The sequence below is a fragment of the Passer domesticus genome, chromosome 11 (genome assembly GCF_036417665.1).
Source record: "Passer domesticus isolate bPasDom1 chromosome 11, bPasDom1.hap1, whole genome shotgun sequence".
Classification (NCBI taxonomy): Eukaryota; Metazoa; Chordata; class Aves; order Passeriformes; family Passeridae; genus Passer; species Passer domesticus.
The window spans coordinates 3,450,799-3,477,264 of NC_087484.1; the positions used below are offsets into that span (position 1 = coordinate 3,450,799).

The 26,466-nt window shown below is 43.5% G+C and overlaps 1 protein-coding gene across 1 annotated transcript in view; it reads left to right on the top strand.

Moving 5' to 3' along the window:
- The window catches only part of LOC135278610 (multiple epidermal growth factor-like domains protein 6), a 186,418-nt gene extending 160,156 nt beyond the window's left edge, over nt 1–26,262 (top strand). The window contains exons 25-38 of the mRNA XM_064385192.1: nt 2,743–2,871; nt 4,418–4,546; nt 5,031–5,156; nt 6,495–6,623; nt 7,559–7,687; nt 8,735–8,866; nt 13,749–13,877; nt 14,737–14,862; nt 15,276–15,404; nt 17,554–17,682; nt 17,969–18,097; nt 18,776–18,901; nt 21,410–21,538; nt 21,922–26,262. Of these exons, the coding sequence (XP_064241262.1) occupies nt 2,743–2,871; nt 4,418–4,546; nt 5,031–5,156; nt 6,495–6,623; nt 7,559–7,687; nt 8,735–8,866; nt 13,749–13,877; nt 14,737–14,862; nt 15,276–15,404; nt 17,554–17,682; nt 17,969–18,097; nt 18,776–18,901; nt 21,410–21,538; nt 21,922–22,001 (1,751 nt within the window). The 3' untranslated portion in view covers nt 22,002–26,262. The remainder of the gene's footprint in view (nt 1–2,742; nt 2,872–4,417; nt 4,547–5,030; nt 5,157–6,494; nt 6,624–7,558; nt 7,688–8,734; nt 8,867–13,748; nt 13,878–14,736; nt 14,863–15,275; nt 15,405–17,553; nt 17,683–17,968; nt 18,098–18,775; nt 18,902–21,409; nt 21,539–21,921) is intronic.
- Nucleotides 26,263–26,466: the final 204 nt, after the last annotated feature.

Genomic DNA, 26,466 nt, shown 5'->3' on the forward strand with positions numbered 1-26,466 from the left:
TTGGATGGAAGGAGCAGCCTGATCATAACAGGGATCCCTGTTCATGACAGGGGGATTGAAAACTGATGATCTTTAGGGCCCCTTCCAACCCAAACCATTCTGATTCACTGCAAATTCATCCAAAGTTTGCAAACTTAAAAAAAAGCCAACCAAACCCTACAAAAAATCTCATGCTACATATGGTCTGTAGCAGATGTACACAATTCAACATCTGAATTTTGCCTTAATTCTGTCAGTACTAAACATGCCTCTTTCTGGAGCTCTTGGAGCTCAGCAAATCTTCACTGAAGTGGCTCCTTGTGGTAAAAAAGAGACCACACTGGTTTGAAAAATAAATAGCTACAGAAAAATTTGCTCAGCCAGCCAGAGGCACTGATAACAGGGGTTTGACATTTCGTGGTGTGTGAGCACTTGAATTTGCAGATCCCCTGTTCTTTTAAAGCTAAAGCTTCATTTTGTGGAGAATAATCCATTAAAGTCACTTGAAACCAAAGCTACTGGACACCCTATAGAACATTAGAGCCATTATTTTCCTTTTCTCCTGGGTGGTTTTGGTGGCTGTTGACTTCTAGTCTGGAAGAAAAGTCTCCAGTTTCATTTATTCCTTCCTCTGCATGTAAAAGGGGTTTTAAAGACTGCAAACAAATAAATCCTCCTCTTGCAGATGCAAGACAACAAGAGGAAGATTTTGAATCAGGAAAAAAATCTATTCATTTAAACCTTTAGATTAAGTGATTTTGTCTCACGTGAAGAAGGAAGGGATATTTGTACATTCAGTTTTGGAACTCCATGAAATAGCTTCAGTGTATCAATTTTTCCCTAAATCTTCAGAAAAGTACTTTGCAAATCATGATTGTCCCACCAGGAATCAAAAGAACATTTGTGTCTACCTAGTAGAATAGTTAAAATTTTCTTCTCCACAAACTTCTGCATTCTTACCAGAATTTTCACTGAAACACTCTATTGTCTTTTTGGTAAGTGTAACAAGAGCTTTGCACACATACTCCAAAAACCTCCCACAAACCACTGGTAACCAGTCAGGGGATCTGGTGATGAGCTGGTTTTTCCTTTGGCTTGGATGTGCTATAGTTCTGGTCTGTATTGTGGAAATATTTAGTTCTGCTCCCAAAACCCGAGCCAGAGCTCTGTAGATGTGCTGAACTTTTCACTTGGCAACCAAGCTTCATTTGCAGAACAAACTTTTAGCTGTGATGGGATTGAGCTCCTGCTCTTTCTTGTGGTTTCAACATGGATGGGGTCCAAGTGATGACAAGAACGAGCAGAGTAGAAAAGAAGTCCAGGGAGAAATGGTGTCTGAGAACCAGGCTGGGAAGCTGGAAGCCTTTCTGACATGAAGAGAAAAGGGATGAGAATGGGTCAGAGACTGTCAACCAAGTTCACCTCCAAGATCAAGGTGGTTTCACACCTCCCTTCTGTCTCCAGGGACTTGTTTTCTCACAGCACTGCATCATGTTCACTGACACCATGAAAGGCAAAGAAGTTTGGGTGAAAATTCAGTTTGGCTGTGAAACCTGGAAGATGTCACATTCAGTGAATGCAGGACACTCTCCTGGATCAAGGATCCAGGCTTTTTTTGCCTTCCCAGTGCATGCCAGAGGTGCTACAGGGATGAGAGGCTCTGACAGGAGCCCTTGCAATGCAGAACAAAAACCATGCAAGGAGGCGATCCAGCTCCATCAACCCTCTTTGTATTATTTTGGGTGTTATCTGAGAAAAACAGGGTAGCAGAACTGTCTGTTCTCCACCATCCAAAGCTGTCCAAATCTCCAGTGCAATGGAGACTGCAGGAATTTTATCACTGCCATTTTTCACAGGCAGCAGCACCGAAAGCTTACCAGATGACTGCGTTAAGTTTTCACCTGGGAGCCAGCTGCTTAACCAAATCCATTGAAAATATCACCCCTCTCTGACCAAAGAATGAGAGTCTGGGTGAGCAGAGGCACCCAGCTGTGAAAAATGAACACTGAAAACAATGAAGTTGTCAGTTCTCTTACCAGGATGCAAATAAATACCGGGTCTGTCAGGCTGGCAGTTCTGCTGGACCATTAGTTTAGCAGAAAGACCTTCTGCAGAGCAGGGGATGACAGCTGATCCATCACCCCCAGTGATCCAGCCCCTCGATAGAAACCTCTTCAGGATGGGCTGTGATACATATTTTTAACCCACATTATTATGTTAGGCTTTTATAAGACACATTATCTCTAAACTGCAGAGTGTTGCAGAGCAGTTTCAGTTTATGTGATCTCAATGCAGAACATTTTTTTTTAAATGCCTTTTGCAGTTTATGTGTTGGCTGCTATTGTGGACTTAGCAGTTCTGAGTTAACAGTTGAACTTGATGATCTTAAAGGTGTTTTCAAACCTAAATGATTCTAACCTAAATTATTATTGCTTCTGGAGTCAGACATGGTTAATATAGGGAGCTTTATATATAAATATATATTTCCGGGGATGGTGAAGTCACCGTTCTTTGTAGTGTTCAAAAAACAAGTAGACACAGCACTTTGTGTTTTGGTTTAAGGATCATGATGGGTTTTGGCCAGAGGTTGGACTGATGATCTTGAAGATCTTTTCCAACCTTAATATTCTATGATTTTATATGGACTTAGGCACCCTTATGAAGTGGAAAGTGTCACTGGAGCACAGCTCCAACCTGATTTCCCTGGCACTGTGTTGTGCTCTGTGATTCCTGATGGGGTTTTATGGAATTCTGTCGTTGCAGCCTGCCAGGAGAACAGCTATGGGCCGGGCTGCAGGAGCACTTGTCACTGTCACAACGGAGCCCTCTGTCACCACGTAACCGGGACGTGCCTCTGTAGCCCAGGCTGGAAAGGAGCCACCTGCCAAGAAGGTACAGTTGGAAATTCAAATCCCTGCCTACGGATTATAGGGGGGAAAAATAAAACCTGTGTTTGGGGAAAGCTCACTGGTATTTTAGCTCTCAGCTCATTGCCCTGTGTTGTTGTTGGGTTTGGATCTGCAGTGACGTGAATTGATCCATTAAATTAATCCATGACATTGTGTTGTAGGATCCCAAAGTGCACAGGGCAGAGGGGTGAAACAGCCATAAATGGAAAGAGCTGATTTTGAAGGCTGATGAAGGGAGAAAAGGTCCATAAAACTCCCAATTATGACGCTGAAATGAAGCTCTGTTTCTTTTCTATGGGCTGCTTTACTGTCCCATGCACCAGACTGATCCTCGGCATTACCTTGTGCTGTTCCAGACAGAGCCTAAATCCAGACCATGTGAAAGGCATTGAGCCTTCCAGCCTTGGCAATCAGACCCATACGTGAGGCTTAAGCACAAGCCCAGCTCCACAGAGCCTTAAGAAGAGGCTGGCAAAGAAAGGCTGCGCTGCACATCCTAATCCATGCATCCCAGGCAGCAGGAAAAGTCTGTCCATCCCAGCTGCAGAAGCTCCTTGTTCTGTGCTTTCCCCACAAGGTGTCCCTGGGGTGGCAGCAGTACCATGGAGCTGGGAATGCTGCTGTGGCTGCTCCTTGGTGAGCAAGGATTGCTAGGGAAAGGGGATGAAAGCTGGAAGGGGTGCAGTGATAATTAAATTTAGCACATTCCCCTTTTAAAACTTCATTTGAATTTTTAAATCCTTCCATAAAGGATTTAAAAATTGGGAAGGCACCAAACTGTTCTTGATGACATGTACCTAAATTTTTGTTTTGTCTGAAGGCCATAAATACAAAACCAAAATGAAAGTTACAGAAGCTTTTTCAAACACACCTTTTCTCTTCAAATACATGTTTGGGGATTTCTTTTTTCTTTGAAGTGAGGAGGCAGAATAATTGTGTGAGGCTTGGGGAGCCATCCTCTGGTGCCAGTGCTTTTTCAAAGTGACAGCTTGCCCCTGTTTCCATCTTAAAGAGTTGTCACTCCAGCACATGGTAGAGGTATGTGGTTTTTTGCCAAAAAATTAGGCTCTATCGATAGAAACTGGTTGTAGTAGGAATTAATAGACTTCCCTAATTAAAATTAGGTAAACGGTGAAATGTCATCAGCCAGATGTGGGCAGCAAGATCAGCTAGAGAAGGAGCTATAATTTTAAGTGGACTGTACAAATAAATTCTGAGAAGAGGGAAGTCAAGAACTGCACTCCCCAGTGCTGAGCAAGCTGGAAGGAGCAAAAAAATATGTTTTGTAGGTACAAATAGAAAGTCTCAAGGTTATTTGGTAGGTCACTAATTCACTTCACCACCTACTGTGTTCCAAGACCAGCTTTACAATGATCAGAGTAATTCCTTACTGGTTGCATCCCCATTTCTGCTTGGTTGCACCTCCCACAGCACCTTCCAGAAGGGCTGGAAGGTGGGAGAGCTGATGTTGAACCTGTGTCCTTCTCCTGCACCTCCTGATGGAAGGTTTTCCCTGCCTCCCTTCACAGCCTGTCCCCCGGGGTGGCACGGAGCAAACTGCCTGCAGCGCTGCCTCTGCCACGGCCAGGCCACCTGTGACCCTGTGAGCGGCCAGTGCCAGTGTCCCCAGGGCTGGACAGGGACAGCCTGTGAGCTGGGTGAGTCCCACCGCCCCCTCCAACACCTCGGTTCAGTCACTCTGCAAGGAAGCACAACTGTTCTGGGGTCTGGTTTGAGACGATCTGGAGGAAAAAGGGTGGAAAACACCAGGTGGGGAGAAGTTTAAAACAAAAAATGGGGTTGTTTAGTCAGAAATGAGAAGGCTGAGGGAGAACATGATGTTGGAACTTGAACATATCTGAGGTGCTGGAAACTTGCTGCAGAGGAGAGGAATAATCTGCTCTTTGTCCCTTGCAAACAGGGAAGATAGGTAATGAGCTCCACTTAAGGAGAAAGAAAGAAATGCTTAAAGAGGAAAATTGTGTATTTCTAGAGACTTTTCTTAAAGGAGGCTTCAAAATTTCCTTCACTGGTGGTTTTTAAGCCCAGTTTAGGGGGCTCATCATATTGCAGAGGCATGAGGGAGTTCCTGCTGGGGTTGCTCCAGCCTGGCCCCCCCTCATCCTCCCCATCCCATTTCAGAGTGTGGGGATGGGCAGTTTGGAGAGAGCTGCGAGCAGAACTGCAGCTGCCACCACGGGGTGTGTGACCAGCCCTCAGGGAAGTGCCTCTGCCATGCTGGCTGGACTGGGGACCGCTGTGATGTTGGTAAGGGCAGCTCCTTCTCCAAATCCTTCATTTGAACCATCAGCCATTTCTGCCAATTTTCTATCTTAAATTTCCAGTATTCTGAATGCCAGTCAGGATTTATGCCCTCTCACCCCATCTCAGACCCACAGGCAGGTCTCTGCCCAACCATGCCCTTGTCCAAATGATTTTACCTCCTCCTACCTCTGTTCTCTGCCTGCTCAGAAAATGAAGATATTTCTCTCTCTTACACACACAAGGAAGAACACAGGAAAGGGAGGGAATTTTAAGGAGAATTTTCTAGATCATCCACCTGCTGCTGGGTCTCTGTGGGTCATTGATGGGAGCTCGGCAAACTGGACTGTGATGGTTCAGACAGTTCAGATCTGGAACACGACCCAGATTTGACACAGCTGTTTGGCATGCTTAGAGCCATCTGAATCCCTGAAATAGGGATTAAATCTCGCACACAGGTGGCTTAAAACATGCTTTCAGCTCAGCCACTGAGGTGCTGTGCTTTTAGCAAGCCACAAGCAGCTTCCTGAGGTCTCCTGAGGTGCTGAGGTCTCACAAAGCCTCATCCACCAGTGCAACCTGTAAATCCTTCTCAGTGCCCACCTCCCTTTCTCTGTGGTCACTTTGCAGGGACCTGGGAGGTGGAAGCAGTTCATGGGCACAGTTCCACTGCTCAAAAACTGTCTCTGTGTGCATAGTTGTGTCAAAACAAACCGCATCACCCTGTCCATGGACCCAGTCTGGATTTACACTCCAGGCTGTGACTCAGTCTTTGCAAACTTTCCTGTGCACACTCACTAGCAGCCAGCATTAAACACATCTAATATTTTTAATATCTTCACTGATATTTTCTGGCCATGCAGTCTGCTAAATATCCTCCTGAGCAGGAGCTCAGGTAGGGAGGATCCTGGCTGGTGGCAGTGAAGGCTGCTCCCCAGGCAGCAGGTTGCAGTAAACAGGACTCCGTACAACAAACCAATATGATTAAGCAAAAGCCATTTATTGTTTAGATTATACCATATTTATACATTCTACAAACTACTGCACGTGCTAATTGATTGTGCTTCTGTCTTGTCCACGTGTTCTGCATGCACTTCTCAGAGTATTGGTTACAGTCCAGGTGCTTCATAACCCTCTGTTATTTAGATCTTTCGGTCTTGGTATTCCATTTCTCAGCCTCTTCTTCCTTAATTTAGCACAATTTATGTCCTAGTAACCTTGACAAATTCCTGAGGGCACTGACAAGAATAACTAGAAGCAGCCTGGCTGCCGCACACTGTGGCCTGAACCTTGCAAACGCATTGCCACAGCAGGTAGGACGTTGCTCTCTCTGCCTGCCCCCAGGCTGCCCCCCGGGGTTTTTCGGCAAGGGCTGCGAGGAGCGGTGTGACTGCGCCCACGGCTGGTCCTGCCACCCCCAGACCGGAGCCTGTCACTGCCACAGGGGGTGGCGAGGGAGGCACTGCGACAAACGTGAGTGATGAGGGGAGCAGCTCGGCTTGGGGTGTACGTCCCCCAAACCCAGAGCTCTCGTGGCTGGGGGTTTTCACACCCTCGTTCCGCGGGGTTGGGCTGGGGGTGCTCGCAGGGATGGGTGCATGGAGGGGGTGGCTGTGGAGATTTTGTGGGTTTTTTTGTTAAGGTTGGGATTAAATGTGTGAGATTGTATTTCTTGTTCAGATTTAGATGTTTGTTAACTTTTTATTTATATTGTAGTTTTACAAACCATGACTTTTGCAGTATTTTATTTTAATAAAAACTGAGTTGTATTTTATAAGGTTTTTCTCAGGATAAACTGTCCTTAGAATTAAATTAAGAAATTATACTTAAATTATTTTTGTTTACTTAATAACTAACTGCTTGTGGTTTGTAATGTGCACTTTTTTATCTAATTGCATAATACCCATGAAGAAGAAGGTGAAGAATGACTACCTTCTGCCCCAAAACATCTCTCTTGCTTTATCTATAATATATACTATATATTATATTATTTATACTACTATATATATTTATATATATAAATCTACTATATAGATTATATATATCTTCATATATAGATATATATAAAATATATATTAAATATATACTATGTTCTAAATATCTTCTATACTATCTATTACTGTATTCTAAAACTTTAAATCTTAAAACTTTAAACTCTTTAGTTTTTCACCCTGTGATACTACGCACTTCTATTCAAATTACACGCTCATAATCCCAGTTCCATCATTCCATTTTGGAAGCCTTCCCCACGGCCTCAGGCCGAACGCAGTGCTCTCTTGGCGGTCAGTGCCTGTCAGCGCAGAAAGTCTGAAACTCTCAGTGGATTCAGGGAACCCTCAGCAATTTCAGGGCTCCAGCAGGTGGCTTTGTCCCTTCTGCTGGCCCTGACGGGTTGGTGTCCCCCGCAGCCTGCCTGCCGGGCCGCTACGGCGCGGGGTGCGCGCGGCGGTGCCGCTGCCCCACGGGAAGGCCCTGCCACCACCTGACGGGCGCCTGCGGATGTCCCCCGGGATTCACCGGCCACGGCTGCCACAAGGGTGAGTTCCTTGTCACAGCACAAATGCTTCCCTTGTCAGTTCCTTCGTTTGTTGAATCGGAACGCGGTGATGTAGCGCCCGAAGAGGGAGGAGACAACAACGTGATGGGAGGGAAGATGGCCAAGGGTGTTTGTTCCTCACCCAGCTCTGAGCTCTGTTTGGGCTGCTGGGGTTTGCCCTCTCTGTGTTTGCAGATGTTGGGCTGGCAGGGAGCAGCCAGGGGCTGAACTGGGCCCAAATAAACTGAGAATGTGCCAGTGGAGCGCTGCCCTGCCCACAGCCAGTAAAGCAGCAGCTCTTCTGTTGGCCTTGTCCTTGCGCTAGGCTATCCCTGCTCTCAGAGCTCATGGAAAGGACATTTTCTGGCTTCTCTTAGCATGGACTTTTGTCCCCTAGTTCTGTATTTGGAAGCAGGCTCCTGTTTTGACCCCAACTGCAACACCCTGACTTTGTTCCTCCCTCCAAAAGTTTGCCTGAGCCCTGTTTTAGTCAAAGGAGAGCCAGCAATAAATAAGAATTGAAAGGACTGACATCCGTGTCCATTATCCTCCACCAGAGGACTCTAAATGCTGACCCACAACCAGGGCAGCTTAATGGAAATGAGATGTAAGAATTAAATGTGGAAGGTCCAAAACCTGTAGGCAATGTGGCTGTCAGCAGGCAGAATGAAACCTGTTGATGTTGATGTTTCAGCAGCTTTGCAAGTTTAAACTCTCTGCAAAGGTAGAATGTCTTTATCCACACGCCTGGTCCCTTGGGAATTATACTGTTATTTTAGTCAATTTCTCCTGACATTTCCCTATGATTTTTTTCTAGTGACAAGAAAATTGTATCTGGCCCTTGACAGTTGGGCACAAATTGACTGAACAAAACAAAATCAAGCATTCAAGTAACCCCCAAGTAAATGCAATAAATCCAGAGTCCCGGAGGAGAGCGTCATTCCATAGGCAGGGATTTTATTTAATAAATTTCAGCCCGCTCTTTGTTTGAGCACTGTATTTACCAAGACAAATTTAATTTATTGGTTTGCATTTCTTCTTCCCAAAGCTTGTCCAGCGGGCACGTATGGGCAGGACTGCCACGGAGTGTGCCAGTGCTCTGCTGAGAATCAGGAATGTCACCCTGTCACTGGCCACTGCTCCTGCAGCCCGGGCTACCATGGGACCCACTGCCACCTCCGTGAGTATTCTGGGGGGTTTCTGCCTTTCTGACAGAGAACTGAGTCTTGCAGTCTTGCAGGAAGCATGTGCTGGAGCTTTAGGTTCATCTGTGTCAATACAGTAGTGATTGAGAGAAGTAGAGCCTAATTATAGTATAAAAGTTATAGTATTACAAATAAGTTATAGTATAGGACGTAAGCATAGGATGGGTTAATTTACACTAAAGAAAACTACTTGTATTATTGCAAGGAATTAATTTTAAATTTTTTTTTAATTTAAAAAATTCTAAAAAATTAATTAATAATGTTAGTTCAAAAATATAATTAATTCAGTCCTTCAAATTAATTTTAGACCCACCAGATTTACCAGCTAAATTCTTTCCAATCTCATGTCACGCTAAAGAATGTAAAGATCATTCTCTGCATTGCATCTCTCAGCTACACCTGGATTTTGTGCAGCTCTCTCACTTCCAAATACCAAGTCCAAAATACTTCCCGAAATCTCTGCGTGCTCAAGTAAGGACAAATGGTTATGAGAAAACAACAAGCTGAAATTGGCAATAAATCCAAGTGATTCATAAAGTCCTTTCAGTTACAGAGCCTTCTGAGGAACAATCAAATTAAACCAACTGTTACTCTGGATTGAAAAATGGTGACTAGTGTAGAGGACAAAATGCCAACTGGCCCAATGCTCCATCATAAAAAAATATTCCCAGATCCACATGGCTCATGCCGGTATTTTAGGACATCTGTAAAGTTGTTTTTGGTGGAATGTGGCAACTGATAAGAAACATATACCAAAGCAGCCAATAAAGGAGACACTTAATTACTCTTTTATTTACAACTTTAATTTTGGTTTTACTCTACGGCTTGTAGTAGTCTCATTTAGAGGAGAAAAAAAAGGCAAAAAAAGAAAAAGCTGTTGTCTTTCTTGCTCAGTTTTTCTCTCTTTGGAGAGTGCTGATTTCCCTTTCTTGGGAATCTAGCACAGCTCTGTTTGGCTTAATTGCTCTTTGGGGTGACAGTTTGGATACAAAAGCCAGCATGTATCACATGCACAGCTCTAGTAAGGGTTAAACCAGTGTTGTATTCCTTGAGCAGAAATAGGAGAAAGGCTTGCTTTAGAGATGGGTTTTTGTATTGCCATCACGTCATCACAAGTTATTCTTTAAAATATAAATTATAAATAAAATACAAAGGATTGATTCTGTCCTCCTCTGTGCATCAGTTTTTGCTGTAAGTGAGATCGAAATCTGGCCTTCAACATTGGGGCTGGAGCCACCTGGATCCATTATACATTAGATTGTAATAAATGTTGTAGTAAAGCAGCAGTGGAGATCAACTATTTAACAGGATCATTTTAAAAGACTTAATCATGGTCAGCCTTTATGTAGCAATTTCTCAGTAGTCATTACCCATGCGTGTAGCACTCAATCTCTCATTACAGTAAACGTCCTCAAACTTACTTAGATACTTCAGGTTTTATTTCAGAATTTTAAAATTTAAAGCTTAAGCAATTTCACTGAAGTTCTGATAGAGAAGATATAAAAATACTCATTGCAAAATAAAATGTGTTTTTCTGCATTCAGGGGGATTTTTGCCATGAATTTCTGTGTAGCTGGGATTAAAACATATGAGATTTGAGATTTCATGGTGTTTTGTACTGAGGTTCCAAAAATGTGCAGAAAATTCTTAAACACAGGTTTGTTAGATATTTATTGGAGAAATAATGAAATTATGGAAGTTCACAGAAAAATACTCATCTGTGTTGGTGTTGTTTCTATTTTCCCCTGTGTCATGTGTAGACAGACACAAAAATAAGAAGGAAAACAGTTAATTGTGGGTTATTTTAAGTTCAGGTCAGTGGAGGGAGAGACTGTGGGCCTGATTCTGAAGTGACTGACTGAAAACCAAGGGTGGCTCTCGTGATTTTGGTGGGAATACTCCAAGTTCCTGCTGTCCTCCCTGCAGGGAAAGCTGGGGCTGCTCCAGGATGAAGAAGCTCTGATAGAATATTAAACCAGCCCAGGGAGCCGCTCCCAAACGGGCTCTGGTCCAGTCAACATGTGGTTGGATGCTGCTGGAAACAGTTTCTGGCAACTGTTGCTGTATTTATGAAAAAAAGGTTCAAGAAAGTATCTATAAAAGGTGTAGTTGGCTGGGAAGTCAAATTTCCAGGAGCCAAGAGCAACGGGGCTTTCATGTTCACAAATTTTGGAGTGAGGAGCTGAAAAAGTCTCTTGGCATGGTGCAGAGGAAACAGACAAACTAGCAATAAGGTTCCCATCACTTGTCCATTACTTGGTGGATGGGTAGATCTACTTGTTAAAAGGAATAAAAAGCAGTAAGTGGTGGTGAAATTATTTTTTAAAAAAAAGCATGGTATGTTTCTGTGACATTGACTGGGCTGGGAGTACCCAGAGCCAGAAAGATCTCACCAGCTTCACCCTCAAGCTGAAAGTGACAGGATGTGTCAGAAGGGATTATTTGACAGTGTGATTTAATAGCATTGGTCAGAAAAGCCTCAGTGTGTGCAATTGCTATGGAAAGATTTAGGAGCTCTTGGTCATGACAAACCCACTCAAAGCAGGAGGAAAATCAGGAAATGAGGTGGAAATCTGGCTGCCACTCTTTTGTTCACAGAAAAAGAAACATAAGTCAGAAGCACAGGAAACTGTTAAATTAGAAAATGTCTTTATGAGATAACTGGTGGTGCAAGAATAGCCCTCTTTCCAAAGGCAGAGCCTACCAAAATGGTGGGACATGGTGCAAATTGCCCTCGTTATCTGCATCAAAATTCTTCTGCAAAGTACTAACAGATGAGGTGGCCTTGTTATTGGGCATGTGCACGGTGCAGCAGCTGAACATGCCCTGCATGTGCTGCTCCTTCTCGAGCCAAAATACAGGAAATACTGCAAGGACAAAGAATTTGGGAAGGAGGGAATTACTGCATCCCGTTTATGGAGCCACTTCTGCTAGGCTTGAGCTAAGGAACAGCTCTGAAAGCTTTGCCAGGGAGAAGCAGCATTTTTTGGAGTCTGGGAGACAGATTTTTTTTTTTTAAAGGAGAAAATCCAAATGATGACCAAAAGGAAAAGAATGAGGAAAAGAGAAACTCACATAGACCAATTAAATCATTGAATCTGGATGAGTCCTTAACTTCAAGTCTTGGTGGGAATGAAGGGGGTGTTGCAGGGCTCACTCCTTGATGCCAGGGCTTGCACATGAAGGAGGTTTTGCATCCTGGCAGATGGAAGCACTGATGACAGAGCATTCATTGAGCAGAATCTGTGTTTGGGAAGGGCTGGGGAGAGTATCTGCACATTATAAAAGCATGTATCTCTTAGTCCTGATGATCTGCTATCCTGGTGTTTGAGCAGAGGCCAACATTCAGTTTTGTTTAAAAAGGCACCCCTTCAAAGCTTCCCATAAGCTCTCCCTCACTGTTGAATAGTTCAGAAAAGCCAGAGATTTCTCCAGCCACTCAGGCCCTGCTTTCGTGCCTTTAGGAAAGACAGAATACATGAAGTTATTTATGCACAGATTGCAAGGGATCTGTTGCTTGGCGACGTGAGCAAATATATTTTCAACCAGGTTTCTAAAGTAGCCACAGACTTTCCTTCTGCCAGGGAAGAGAAGGAAGAGGTGAGCAAAGAAATGACATTTCGAGTTAGTAGCACAAGTGGAACTGTTGGATGATGATCATGCTGCTAGAGCACCAGCTACTCCTTCTTCCACTACACTGGGAAATTAGGAGAATAACCTGCATTTCCAGAGTTCAGAGGTGGCACACTGGAGGTTCACTGATGCCCGTGCCCAGCAGCTCTGCCCAGCTCTTCCCCTCTTTTCCAGCCTCCATCACTAAAGATCATCCAGAAGATGTAAACTAAGCTAGCAAATGCATTTACATCTTCCTGATCTTTTGTTCAATTCTTCTTGAACATTAGCTGTCAAAAAAGTAACCAGAAATCCTCTCTACCCCTGGGAAACCTCTCTATAGACAGTTTGTTGCCATGTAACACTGGCTCAGCAATCCATCCAGGTGTGGTGATTTTGTGGTTCTTACAAAAGCTTTTTTTTGCCTCAGAGAATTTTCTGGCTTTTCATTTAAATAATGTTCCTCCCATATCTATCTTCTAAGGAGGTGTCTTCTGAAATTCTGTGTTGCTGTCATGTGAACATTTTCGTGGTCTTCCATCCACAGGGTTGGAAGGGAGCTAAAAGCCCATCCAGTTCCAGCCCACCTTCCACCTTCCATGTTGCTCCAATCCCTGTCCAACCTGGTCCTGGACATTTCCAGGGATGGGGAATCCACAGCCTCTCAGGGGAACCACTAACAATGCCAGCTCCAGTTTGCAGGGAAGGAGTAGATTATAGATGAAAGAAACTCTCTCCAATTTACACATTTTAAGAAGACATGACCTACCCCACATCCATGAAACAGCTGCTAAAAGAGGCAGAAATGGCTCACAGCTTCTCACTGACTTGGACAAACCAGGTGGCTGCTGCCCAAAGGAAGAGTCACCCCATCTCTCCTGTGTAGGAGAGGAAGGGGGAATACATTCATGTGGAACAGAAATCTCAAGAGGAAAACCTCTGTAGAACCGTGCTTGCTTTTCCTGCTACTGTCACATAAGGGGAATGGGAGAGCAGAGAGCCAGGAGCAGCAGCACTCAGCCCAGCTCTCCAGCATTTGACAGTGCAATCAGAGCTGTCCCAAGGGCACTTTGTCCAAGGGAGCTACCTGCCCCTCAATGCCTACTACTGGTCCTCTGGAAGTGAATAACATTAGAAAATGAAAATCAAACTTTGATTGAAAGCAACAAAGTGCTTAAGACATGAAATGCAACAGGCCCAGTAGCAACCTAACCTAATTGCTGGGTATTTTTTTTTTTAAAACAGGGTGTCCAGAAGGTACTTACGGTTCAAACTGCCAAAATCCCTGTAAATGCATGAATGGAGGCCACTGTGACCCCGTGTCAGGAACTTGTGATTGCGCTCCCGGTTTCATCGGAGCCAACTGCAGCAAAAGTAAGCCAACATTCATGTTCTGCTTCTGTCAAAACACAGCAAAGAGAAGCATTTGCATAAGAGCTTGTCTGAAGAAAAACAGACAGATCCCAGCTACCTCTTCCTTGAATTGTAAATCAGGATTCCAGCTTTGTAAAAAAATCTCTTGCAAAATATTTTCCCTCACTGCTGCATGCATAGAAGCAAGGACGCTTACCCCAGGATTGCAACCTGCTTGCCCAAGTTTATTTCTAGAGCCAGGCTCAGCATGAATTGCTCAAGTTCCTTCTTCCTGTCCAAAATTTCTAGGTTGAGAAATTATCTCAATATTTTGCTTCACACTATGGTGCCATTAGTTTCAATAAATGGGAAAAAGATCAAGTTTTGTCATGGCAAAACTGGTAATGACTCCATGGCAACCCTACTGTTACTTCTGTTTCAGAGCTAAATGGTGTGACTGAATTTCTGTGCTGCTTCCAAAGCTCTGGTCTCTGTGAAGTTCTCTTCAGCTTATTCACAGAAAGGAAATTTTGAATGTTTGCCTGCTCATAGCTTTGCTCTTCAATGCTGGGCAGCATCAGTATTAAGGAAGGAAAGATATTTTAAGCTGGAAGGATGAGCAGCTGATATTTCACTCTTCTGATAGGAAAGACAGTAAATATTCCATGTGAAATCATGGGTTACATTTATAATCACAAGTAGTCTCAGAAGGTAAAGCAGTCGTGTCTTTGGGTGAGTTTTGGCTTCGTGGTTGATGCTTTGAAGCACTTTAGGGGGAATACAAACAAAGCCAGCTCTTCCCCTAAGATTGTAGCTATGTTAAAAATGAAAACCGCCGTTGGATCCTGTGAGTGTTTAACAAATGCTGTGTTCCCTGCAGCCTGCCCTGAGAGCTGGTATGGGAAGGACTGTGCCCAGCTCTGTGCCTGTGGCAGAGGCCAGTGTGACCCACGGACTGGCGAGTGCTCCTGTGCCCCCGGCCACACGGGCCCTGCCTGCCAGCAAGGTAACAAAGCAGGCCCAGGTCACCTCGCCAGTGGGTGACACACTTGAAATACCCAGCAAATAAACTCAGTGCCAGGCATTGTTCATAGCCACGTTGCCCAGGGTGTTTGCTGATAAGGCTGAAGTTTGGGGCCTCTGTCCCTCCCCGCTCCATCACCCAGCCTAATCCTGCCCACACCTCCCTGCCACCCTCTAGGGCACTGGGTTCTCCAGGAAACTGAGGGGTTATGTCAGGACAGAGTGTTTGGGTGACACTGATAAAAATCGTGGTGTAGTGTCCCACCACCCTAGGGAGACCCTAATCATTTGGGATACATGTGGGGAGCATGTGTTTGTATTTATTCGCTGTCACCTTCATCCTTTCCCTGGGATGCTAATTTTTGGGTTTTTTCAAACTTTGTTAATTCTCTGTAGTGTGTCCCCAGGGACAATATGGCCCCAACTGTCACCTGAGGTGTACCTGTCAGAATGGTGGCATCTGTGACCACGTGGATGGCAACTGCACCTGCGGGCTCGGCTGGACAGGAAGATCCTGTGAGGAAGGTGATTTCCTGCTTCGATGGCAGTGGATTTGTACATTCAAACTGAGGTTTGCGTGTCCCCAGACACCCACAGACAAGGACAAATAGTCTCACAACTGCCTCTAGTTAGAGCTTCATGTCTTTTTTCAGTTTCCTCCTGAGTCCTGCTCATGGATTCCCTTGTACATTCCTTATTTCTTCTTCACTCCATTATTTCTTCTCCAGTCCATCTTTTGTATTCTTTTGTTCATAGGAATTCTGGGTTTTGTCTTTCTTCTTCCATGTGATCCTCAGAGCAGGAGAAGCCTCTGTCTTCCTCCTCACTGGTGGTGTTCTCTTTCATTTGACTCTGAACTGGAGCTGACTTCCCGTGTGTTGACTTCCCAGATGTTCTGACAACATCTGTCCAAAGCAATTTGTACTGTCCTGCTCTCTCACCCTTATTCTCCATGACACCTGTCCCTTGTGCAAGACAAAGCACGCTAAAAGAATAAGCTCATATCCTACTCCAGAATCTCTCTTGTCAGCCCAGTCTTCCCACAACTGCCCTGTCCATCTCCCAAAAAACCATTCTGCATTTCTGTGCTCCTATTTTTCTCTGTAGGTAAGAGATACCTGTATAGTTATGTAGTTGAATGTTCAGGAAACCACAAGTTTACTGCTATGGAATATAAATAAATAGTTCTAAGTACACATTCAACACAAATGTCATCATTAAATCGTAACTGCCATGGCTCAATCTCCCAGATTCTCATTTACAGCACTTCTCTCCCTGACACCTCAAATATTCACCTCAAACTCCATATGTATCTGTACCAAGAGCTGGTTGTTACAGGGTTATGTCCCTATATATAAGTGACATCTAGAAATGCCACTTTTTAGCAGCATTCTGAGATGCAGTTGTTCCACTCTGCACCTGAGGAGACTCAGAGCCCCGCTGTGCATCTGTGTGCAGAGGAGGAGCAGGGAGGAAGGGAAAGATGCAGCTGCTCACAGTGTGAGTGCTCTGAGGATTCAGTGGCAGTGAACGTTCTCTGGGCACAGGCTCTAAAACATTTGCAGTTAACCAATATCTGGCTGACCTAGCAAAGGCCACCTGTGGTCACCTCCATTTGCCTGTTCCTGTAGTTACCCACAGGCTGAGTTGGGGCTGCCAAGGCTCAGCAGGTGTCCCCACATGGAGCAGTGGATTGTGGGTGTATCTCATAGATAAAACATCTCTGGAGTGGAGCACAGGTGGCAGACATTCACACACTGTATAAGGAACTGTGTGTTGCATCACTAGAGAGAGCTTCACTATTTATCTTTTGACAGAGGGAGTGAAATTATTGGAAAATTGAGTCTTGATCTCCACAGCAGTGTGGGTTTGAGTGTGTTGTGACTGGAAATCAAAGACAGCTAATCAGGCATCCTTTTAATAGAGATTAGATATGATGTTCCTGGAAGATCCTGTCTGGCATTTGCAGGGTTTTCAATCTGATTATTTGGACGGCCACGCTCGTTTAAGTTCGTCTGCCCAGATTCAAATTATCCCAGCAGTGGGAAGTTAACTTATTCATAGATGATGCTGAGGTTAATTATATTGGCACAGTCCCTTCTGCATGACTTGGCTTTCAGTAATTTGAGATGTGTTTAGTTCTGTAAAAGCAGATAGCAACAGTCTGTCCATGTATAATGAGCTATGTGTGAAAAAGATCCTCCTGGTTTTATTAGGAATTCAAATAGTGTGAACTCCAATGATAACACAGAGGAGGAAAAGCTTCGTGTTTTCTTTCACACTTTTTAAGTGCCTAAAAGAAAATATTGCTGTAGATAAAGAAAGAAAAAAGAAAACCTAATTTATGCCATTCACTAAAAGTCTTTACAACACACGGTGCGGGTTCAGCATCGAGTCTGTGAAGAGAGAAATTGAAAAAGGCAGACTGTTAAAACTGGGGAAATTGCTGTTCAAACATCTATATAACATAAAAGATCTCTCCCCAAAGTATGCAAATGCATCATAATTGTGCAGAAATCCTGTGTCTTCACAACAAATATTCTTTGGTCTGCAAATTATTCTCTGGGTATCATCTCTTGGCGATGCAATCTATCACATACGAGCTTTTCTGGGTGAGGGCAGTGATTATTTGTTTGATTGTTTGTCTGTTTTTCTCTCCATGTCCTGCCAGCAGAGTGCCTCCCAGGAAAGTATGGGGCTGGCTGCTCCCTGGACTGCCTGTGCCAGCACAATGGCACCTGTGACAGGTTCACAGGGTGCTGCAGGTGCCCCGAGGGTTTCTACGGCCACTCCTGTGAGCACAGTAAGTGGAAGCAGTCAGGGTCACAGGTTTGGGGCTTCAGAGGAGTCAGGAAACACCTGAGTCATGTTCAGTTAAAATTTTGGGGACATCTCAGATCATCCAGCTCCTTCCAGATCTTGCATGTCTCTGATGCTGGGTGGTACAACTTTAAAAGCCCATGGCATTATTAGAGTTAAGGATAAATATCATTTTTTTGTTGGCTGCCAGCAAATGTCACAGAGAATACAGAGGATTTTAATGGTGTGTATGATTTTCTCCATGAACCTTCTTCATTTTAATTTTTCAGGGTGCCCCCTGGGATTTTATGGGCTGGGCTGTCTTCAGGCCTGTGCCTGTAAAAATGGAGCAAGCTGTGATGCAGTGACAGGACAGTGCCTTTGTCCTTTGGGTTATCATGGTATCCACTGTGAAAAAGGTACTGGTACACCTCTAATGTACCTCTGGTACACTGGAAAAAAAAGACAAACACCAAAAAAAAACCCCAAAAGCAGAACTCAAAAAAACTCATATAATTACTGAAATATTTGTTGAGAACCACTTCTTCCATATTTTGAGCTTAATGAATATCCTGAAACACTGAATTTGGGACAGATTTCCTGTTATACAGCTGGGTGTTCCCATTCCCTTATAAATTAACTAACCTGGTTCCAATTAATACAGTGAAAGTCCTGGTCTCCATGATGTCTTGCAGCAATGAGTTCCACATGCCATTTATTAAAAATAAGTCCCTTTTACTGATTCTAAATTTGCTTCTAAAACTCCAAATAAGATAATTAAATAGGTGCATGACAATCCTTTTGAGTGTTATGGAGGGGTCTTCTTGAGAGTTCTAATTAAAAATAAAAAATAAGTGCCAGCTACATTTCTGGGACAGATTTACAGCTACCTCTGAGAAGTTAGATTAGACAACCTCAACAGGAGGAGAGCTCATATAAATATTGTGCCCATTCCACTATGTTTGATTTCTTCATTAAGCTTGGCATTTACACTGATTTCATTCATGAGCTCTCCCCTGAGACATCCTGGGAAAACTCTGGGTTTAATGTACATCTTGCCATTCAGACATGTATCTAAATTGTTCTCTTGCTGTCAGGCTGTGCCAGGGGCTGGTTTGGTGAGGGGTGCCAGCATCAGTGTGACTGTGGAGATGCTCCTTGTGATCCAGAGACTGGGAAGTGCCTTTGCCCACCTGGGAAGACTGGAGACAAATGTGACATTGGTAAGGGCAATATTTTTAAGGGCTGGACTGTGTATTGTTAAACCACTCTGACCTGTTGGTTTCAGAATAACTGTAAAAGGACATTTGCTGGTGTTCAAGAACACGTTGTTTGTAGAAAATTGCTCTTTGTGGTTATCAACACCTTTATCAGCATGCTTGTACCTCTTGATTTAATCAATATTTAAATTGATATCCTGATAGGAAAACTGTTCATGGGTCAGCTGTAAAATGTCATTTGCCTTGAGTTTTGGAGAGCACAGGCTGGGGAATAATAGACCAAGTTTTGCAAATGTAGTGGGGAAGACTCCAGAGGGTGCAGTTGGACACCAAGGGCTCCAGCTGCTGTGTGCTTTGTCACACTGACATTTGTGACCCTTTTCAGACCTATGCTCAAGTGTGTCCAGCTCTGGATTTGCTTCCCCTGGAAGCAGGATGGAGTCCCCACAGATGAGGGTGTGGAGCTGCAGCAGCTGTGCTTGCCCAGGAATTTTTAACCCAAATGTAATTCCCTCCTTTGCAGCACAGGCACTTGGGCTGTGTGTTGGCCCACAGGAGCAGAATTCTTCTGTAACAAGGATATAAAAATAGGTGAGAAATTTTTCCTGTAGGGAAAACCAGCCCTGCTGCTGTACCCTGGTGGGGTTGGGTGCAGGGTTGAGGGGCAGCAGTGGCAGATTCCTGAGCCAGGCTCTGGTCACAGCTGTGACTCTGATCAGAGCTCAGGGCCAGGCTGGACAGGGCTTGGAGCAACCTGGTCTGGTGAAAAGTGTCCCATGCCTGTGGCTGGAACCACATGGGTTTAAAGACCCCTTCTAACCCAAGCTATTTTAGGATTCTGTGATTATGATGGAGCAGCTTTAGGGTAATCACTGGAGTGAAAGGAATTGTAGTGGTTTAACTCTGCATTTGTGATCCCAGTGCTGTGACAAACAAGGTAAAAGGGGTGAACATCCATGTCCTACTGTAGAGCTTCACCAGGAACCAAAATCCCCCTGAGCTCCTGGAGCAGAGGGGGAAAATTATTTCTCCTTTTGTTCTAGGATGGGGCAGAAGTAGATTTAAGCAGGCTGTTATTAATACAAATTGCTGTGAACTTAAGCATTAGTGCAACTTGCAAAACTGAAATGGAAAAGCATTTGATTCCCTCTGGGCAGTGTCCTGTGGTCAGGAAATGAAGCTCCCAGTCTCCAGCACTGTCCCAGTGGGAACATGAGCCACCCTCAGTGCCCACACAGTCCTGGGTGTCCCTGGGCCTTTCCAGTAAAACTTTAGGCAGAAGTGGAACACAAGGGGGAAGTTAAGCACCAAAAATGGGAATTGAGGTTTTCTTCCTCACAAACTCTGTGAGTCATTTTTATTTTTCTTAAATCAGCTAGGGTAGCCCCCATCCACGAATAGCTGTTATGGGGTAGGTTTTATTTGCATTTTTATTTTCAATTAGGCTCAGTTCATCTGTGATATAACTGTGAGCAGCTGTGACTGTGCAGCAGCCATAAAGATAAAAGGCCTGATTTTAATTTGAACTCTGGTAAAGCACCCATTAAACAGGCAAAATGTTAATTAAAAAAAAAAAAAGAGAGAGGGAGAATATAACAGACTTTTATGGGCGTTCTTTTTCTGTAGTAAATTAACATTGCAGACTTTCAAACAGATGTCTTAAATACACATTGTTATTAACATGAAAATGTGGTATTACATAAATTAAAATCAGGTCCAGAGGTGTTTGGGGAGACCTTTTCTCATAACATGTCCTAATTGAAAAGGCCAAGCTTGGAGCACACAGGGTGAGTTCTCCCACGTGCTGGGGCTGCAGCTGATGCAGGGCTCAGCAGGACTTTATTTACCTGAGGGTGCTCGTGGGAGAAGGCAAATTCCCTGCATACAGGGTTTTCAGTGAAGTGAGGGAGAGAGGGCCATTGTTGGCTGTGTGTTTTACACCCTGCCTTGTGACCCTGCTGCTCACTTTCCTATCCTGCCTGTCCTCTGATGCTTAAGAAATTGCAGTGAGGATTTACCAGCCTAGCTATGAAATGTATTTGCATTTGGAAGTGAGATTTTTTTTTTTTTTGTGAGTTTAGTTTGCCAGGATGCAGCAGAATTGTGCAACCAGAGCAAGACATGAGTATCAATAAAATGAATTAATTCTCAGAGTCACATTCTGTGAGGGAAGGCTCTTGCCCAGCACGTACTGACAGCCCAGCCATGCAGGACAGGAGATAGTGCGGATGCTGACAGCAACTTTCCTGAGCAGATCCCAAGATGTTCTCTGTTGGGCTGTCAACCCCTGTTTTTACACCAGCAATGATTTCCATTCTGGGAACTCTTCAGGACAGCTGGGCTGCAGCTTGGGCAGAGCATGTGGCAGACGAAACTCGACAGCAGCTGCGCTTTCCCAAATGTCATGTTTGAATGTGAGCAGATGTAGGTGTCTGAGCAGCTTCCTGATCCCACTGAAGGGGGAGGCTGCCAGGAGTGCTCACGCTGTCCCCAACCCTCCTGTCCTTGCAGGGTGCAGGGCAGACAGGTACGGCCCCGGCTGCTCCCTGCGGTGCCAGTGCTCCGGCAGATCCCGCTGCAACCCCCACAACGGGAACTGCGCCTGCCCCAGCCCCTGGATGGGGCCAACCTGCAGAGAAGGTAACCAGCCTGGGGTGCAGCCTTTCCTGGAGGGATAAAACACCTCTGGCCCGTGTTTGGATGGGAGGGTCAACCCGTTGGATTGTTTCGATAATTTCTCTTCTTAATGAAATACAGCACAGAGGGAAAGTTTCCTCTCACTTGTAGCGTAACCACAATTCCTCCTTTAGTTTAGGAAAAACTTCAGGAACCTTCTGATTTGGAGGTGTTTTATAGTTTTGCCTGCTCTCTGCCTCTGTGAGGAAGCTGCTGTAACTCCCTCCTTTACCTTCTTTTCAAGGTTACCATTTATTGAATTATTTAAGTGTAAATTGTATAATCTATATAACATTTCAGTATTAGGTTATATGGACCTGAAACCGTGTTTCTACTTAATTCTCTAGGTGGCCCTCCAAAGCTTCCTTTTTATGAAGAACAAGCTCAAGAAAGAGGGAGTATTTTTCCAAGAGCTCTACAACAGTAACATTTGGACTAATAAATGAACTGTTTTATATGCACAGACGGTATTTGAATTTGGATATGAAAACAGTTATTCAATTCAGCTTGAATTGTACTGAAGTATTCACACTTCTTATGGAAGACTACAGAGGCCATTTAGTAGCTGGATCCTTTTAAAGAGTTGAATCTGTTTCATGTGCTCATTCCTAGCCTCTTGCCCCTCCATTAATCTACTCTGGACATTCTTTCTGGTATTAATATAATTCATTTCGTGAAAGCCTGGACATGTTTTTAATCAGACCAGCTCCAAAGAGTATCAGGATAAGCAGCATGTAACACATCACCATGGAATGAGCCACACTCCCTATCGGGGACTTTCTAAACCCTCTTGACAACCAGCACCAAGTTTGAAGAGTATTCCACAGATTATTTCTCTACAGATTCATTGCAAAATCACATTGCACAGAAACTAGACGGATTCGTCAAGTTAATTCCTCTTTGAATGAGAAGCATGCAGTCTAATTTTGAACTTGCAGCTGAAGAACAATCTGCTACAATCCCACAAGAGTCCTCAATACATTGTTAATTTATTTAAGAGCATCTTCTGTATTTCTGGTGTGGTTTGACTGACTGGAAGGTCTCTGTCTGAATCTGTCTTCCGAAGAGTGTGGTGTCATCTGCCAGACTCTCCTGGCATCCTGTGTTCTCACATTTTACCAGATTAATTTTTCAGTGGGTTGTCAAGCCAAACTGTGCAGCACTTCTCATCAAACAGTATCTGCTAATGCAGAAGAGGTTTTATCTTGAATGGAGAAAGCAGATAGTAAGCAAGGAGAAATGCTTAAAGATACTGTCTTTGGGGTTTGTGCTTTTATTGAGCAATTTGGGTTTTTTATCAAGTCATCTCACAACAGTCCTGATACCACTCAACAGCTGCTGTTGAATGAAAAACCTCATAGAGCACAGGCATTTTGGTGCTAATTTGTCTGTTTAGACAGGTTTTCTTTGATGTAGAGCTATGTCATTTTAAAGAAATGTACGTTCTGTATTTTAATATTCTGTTAACCAGAACTAAAAGATTTCAGAGTGCCTCTTTATACCTCTCTTTAGGTTAGGAGTTACAAAATCTGTGTAGTAACCACTTGATTCTGACTGTATCCAAAGTGCATTTAAGAAGGAGCATCAGAACCATGGTAGATCCAGAGTATGGGCAGTTCCAGCTCTTGTGCTGATCCTCCATTCACCACCAGAACAAAGTGCACCTCTGCAAGAGCAGGGTTTTGTTTTGCAAGAGACAAAATGACAATAATTGATGCTAACTTGGGATTTTTGAAGAAGTTTGTTGCTGTGGTTGGGTAGGTGATGAGCTGGTGAAGCAGGTTGCAGGAGGTTGGATGGGAAGGTGAGGTAACAATTTTCCCCCACGGTTCACCCCAGGTCTTAAACACATCTGCAGTCAGTGACTGTCCAGGCCAAAGCAAGAGGCACTTGCTCCCCTGGGAGTTTATTTCAAATTGTGATCTATGGGAGGCAATACAGTTTTAAGAGGTGTTTTCCAAGCTCCATGGAAGTCTTACTGTTGTTATTCATCACTTTGTAGGTATTGAAAGTACAGGTATTTGTGAATGTGTCTAAATTAATTAACTAACTGTGCTTTCAGCCGGAAAATCACTGGAGCTGATGCTGATCCCTTTTAATTTCTTCTGTAGAGCTCAATGAATGTCACTGGAAAGTTCATTCAATGTAAATGTGGCAAAATTATGGTCCCAGAAGCGTGTGACTCTCAGCAAGGCAATGACATTTTAAATGTTCTTTTGGAGGTGTGATGGCCTGGGACTGATCCTACAATTATGTGAATTTGGGGCAGTTTCACTGGCCAGGAACCTGCAAGATTTTTTTTTCTTCTTTTTCTGATCTCTAATCAGAATTTCTTCAGTTTCATCTTTGTTCCACTGCTTCTCATTATTTCAGTGTGGATCTCTGAGGAGCCTTTGGCTTCCTCTCCCCCATGGGGTAGCTGGCTACAGACTTGGTCTTCTCTTCACCCCATCCACTGGCCACATTCCAGTACCTCAGACATTCCAGTTCCTTCCAGCTGCCCAGAGACTGGTGTGGTTACTCAGCAGCATAAAACCCTTTACACTGCTGTCAGACAGCAGAATGTATCAAATGTACTGTTATTCTCTTATTTTTGTAGATTGATGTGTGATTCGAGCAGCTAATCAAAGGGGAAACCTCTCTCAAGCCATATTATTTACACCCATGTATACTTGTTTACATTTTCCACAGTACCTTGATAATAGAATTGTAAATATGTAGTATAAGGAAATAAAAGATTTTTGTATTACGTGTTTTTAAAGGATGTCACGATTTTAGGTACGTGATGAAACACATATTTTAAATGACTGATACTGAGCCTGTGCCAATGAATTAAGAGGCCCAAGTAGATCTGCTTTGGGAAATATTTCAGCAAACTTTTTTTATATCAAAAAATGCCAGTTCATACAAACCACTCCATATGCAATAGACTTTTTTATTCAAAATGCTTCTTAGCTTCTTTATGTTATTACCTTTGGAAAAGAAGTTTACTTCAGTGCCATCAAACAGACCATTCTGATTTGTGGTTCTGCATGGCTTTTTATTCCAAAACAAAGTACAGCCATATAGAGGTAAAGATCAGAATTAAAGATTTCAAAAGCATTAAAAGAGGAATTTTGACTGAGATACTTGGAATGTCTTATATTGGTTCTTATTTTTTTTTCATAAGGCAGAGAAAATGTTTACAGGATTTTGTTTTCTAGAACAGTCACAACTTTACATTATTAACTACTAATTAAGGAAGTTTCCTTGCTTCTGATATTACTGTTCTGATTCTGCTCCTTACTACAGTTTAACACATTTACCTAATTCCTTGCCTACAAAGTAGTCTTTATTAATAGACAGGATGGACTTTTTTAATGGAAAACTGACTAAATCAGCTTTTCCAGAGATTAATTTTGTGGCAAGTGAGTGTAATTGCTATTAATTAACACAACTCTGCTTCTTTGCTTCGTCAGATTCCAGTGAAAGAGTGTCAGGCTGATCCAGTCCTGAGCACAGCACTGGGGCTTCTTGAAAATAGAAGTGAAAAATTCAGTGAAAATGGGGTTTATAGTTAAATTGATGTCCATCTTCCTCTTGGTGTAGGCCTTTGCTGGCTCCCCATTTCCCAGGGGGCTGAAGTTAATTACATTTCCTTGAAGAGAGAGCTCTGTGTATTCCTCTGCAGCACACTTGCACGTGCAGATAACTCCTTTCAGAAAGACATTGGAATTATTTCAGCCATGCAGTTCCTGTGCCAAATCCCCCTCTCTTACCTTGTGAGCTCCAGATAACTTCAGCTGGAGTGGGAAGGAGTTGAGTGTAACTCAGTGGGCCCAGCAGAACCTCACTCACTGTGAATTCATGAAACCAGAACAACATGTTTTAAGTTAGACTTCACTAACACTATCCTCATAGGAAAACAATCAGAATTTTAAAAATTCCCCGCTTCCCCTGCCAAAAATTATTATTCTACTTTTATCCTTTTTATGTTGAAGAACCATAGCTATTAAAGTTTGCCCAGATTCCTTGCCAACCATATTATTTTGATTGGCTGCAGGTTTCTGTTTGTGTAAGTAATAACCAGCATAGTGTCAGGAGTTGCCAACGGGACAAACATGGAAATAATACCTTCATGTCCTTCCCAGAAGAGGCAAAGACACATTTGGGAGCCATCGTGGCTTCATTGTGCAGATCAAACAGTGACTCTGTTAGAATTTAGCTTCTTATCAGAGCAAAGTAAAGATTAGGACCAATCTTTGAGAGTGCTGGTGGACTGAGAAGCCTCCATCCTCCCATCCTTGTGTTAATATTTTTATATTTAGGCTAGAAACCTTCTCAGTCCCCAGGTTTTGAAGGACCTTTCCTTCAGGTTGACCTGTAGCTGACTGAGCAGCTCCGTGCATGGGCTGCAACTGTGCCCAGTATTTCTTTTGCAAGGTCACAGCTTTAAATTCTGACACTGTGTAAAGCAATTTCCAGCAGTAAACACCAAATCTCAGCCTTGTAGAGCATAAATTGTTCGTTCTGTTCTTTTTATTGCTTTTAATAAGCACTTGCATAGCAATATAATGTCTCTGTGAATTTGTAATCCCTCTTCAAGAAAAGTGTGGGATGTGTCTCGGGTTTGTACTGTACTTTCTGTTGTAGACATATTGTAGTGAAAGGATGCTGATTTTTTTATATAAACATGTCATTAAAACTTGGTCTTGATTTTCCCTCATTGCAAGTCTTGAAGCAACAGGCTTATGTTGTGGATGAGACATTATTCTACTGAACTAGTTCACATTCAGAGCAAACAGGCTGAAATAACATCTGCTTTTGGTTGTTTGTGTAGAATAAATAATGGCCTGTGCCCAAATGGGTTTGTATATGATCCCTGACCAGGGCAACCTGGCCAGCGACTGAGC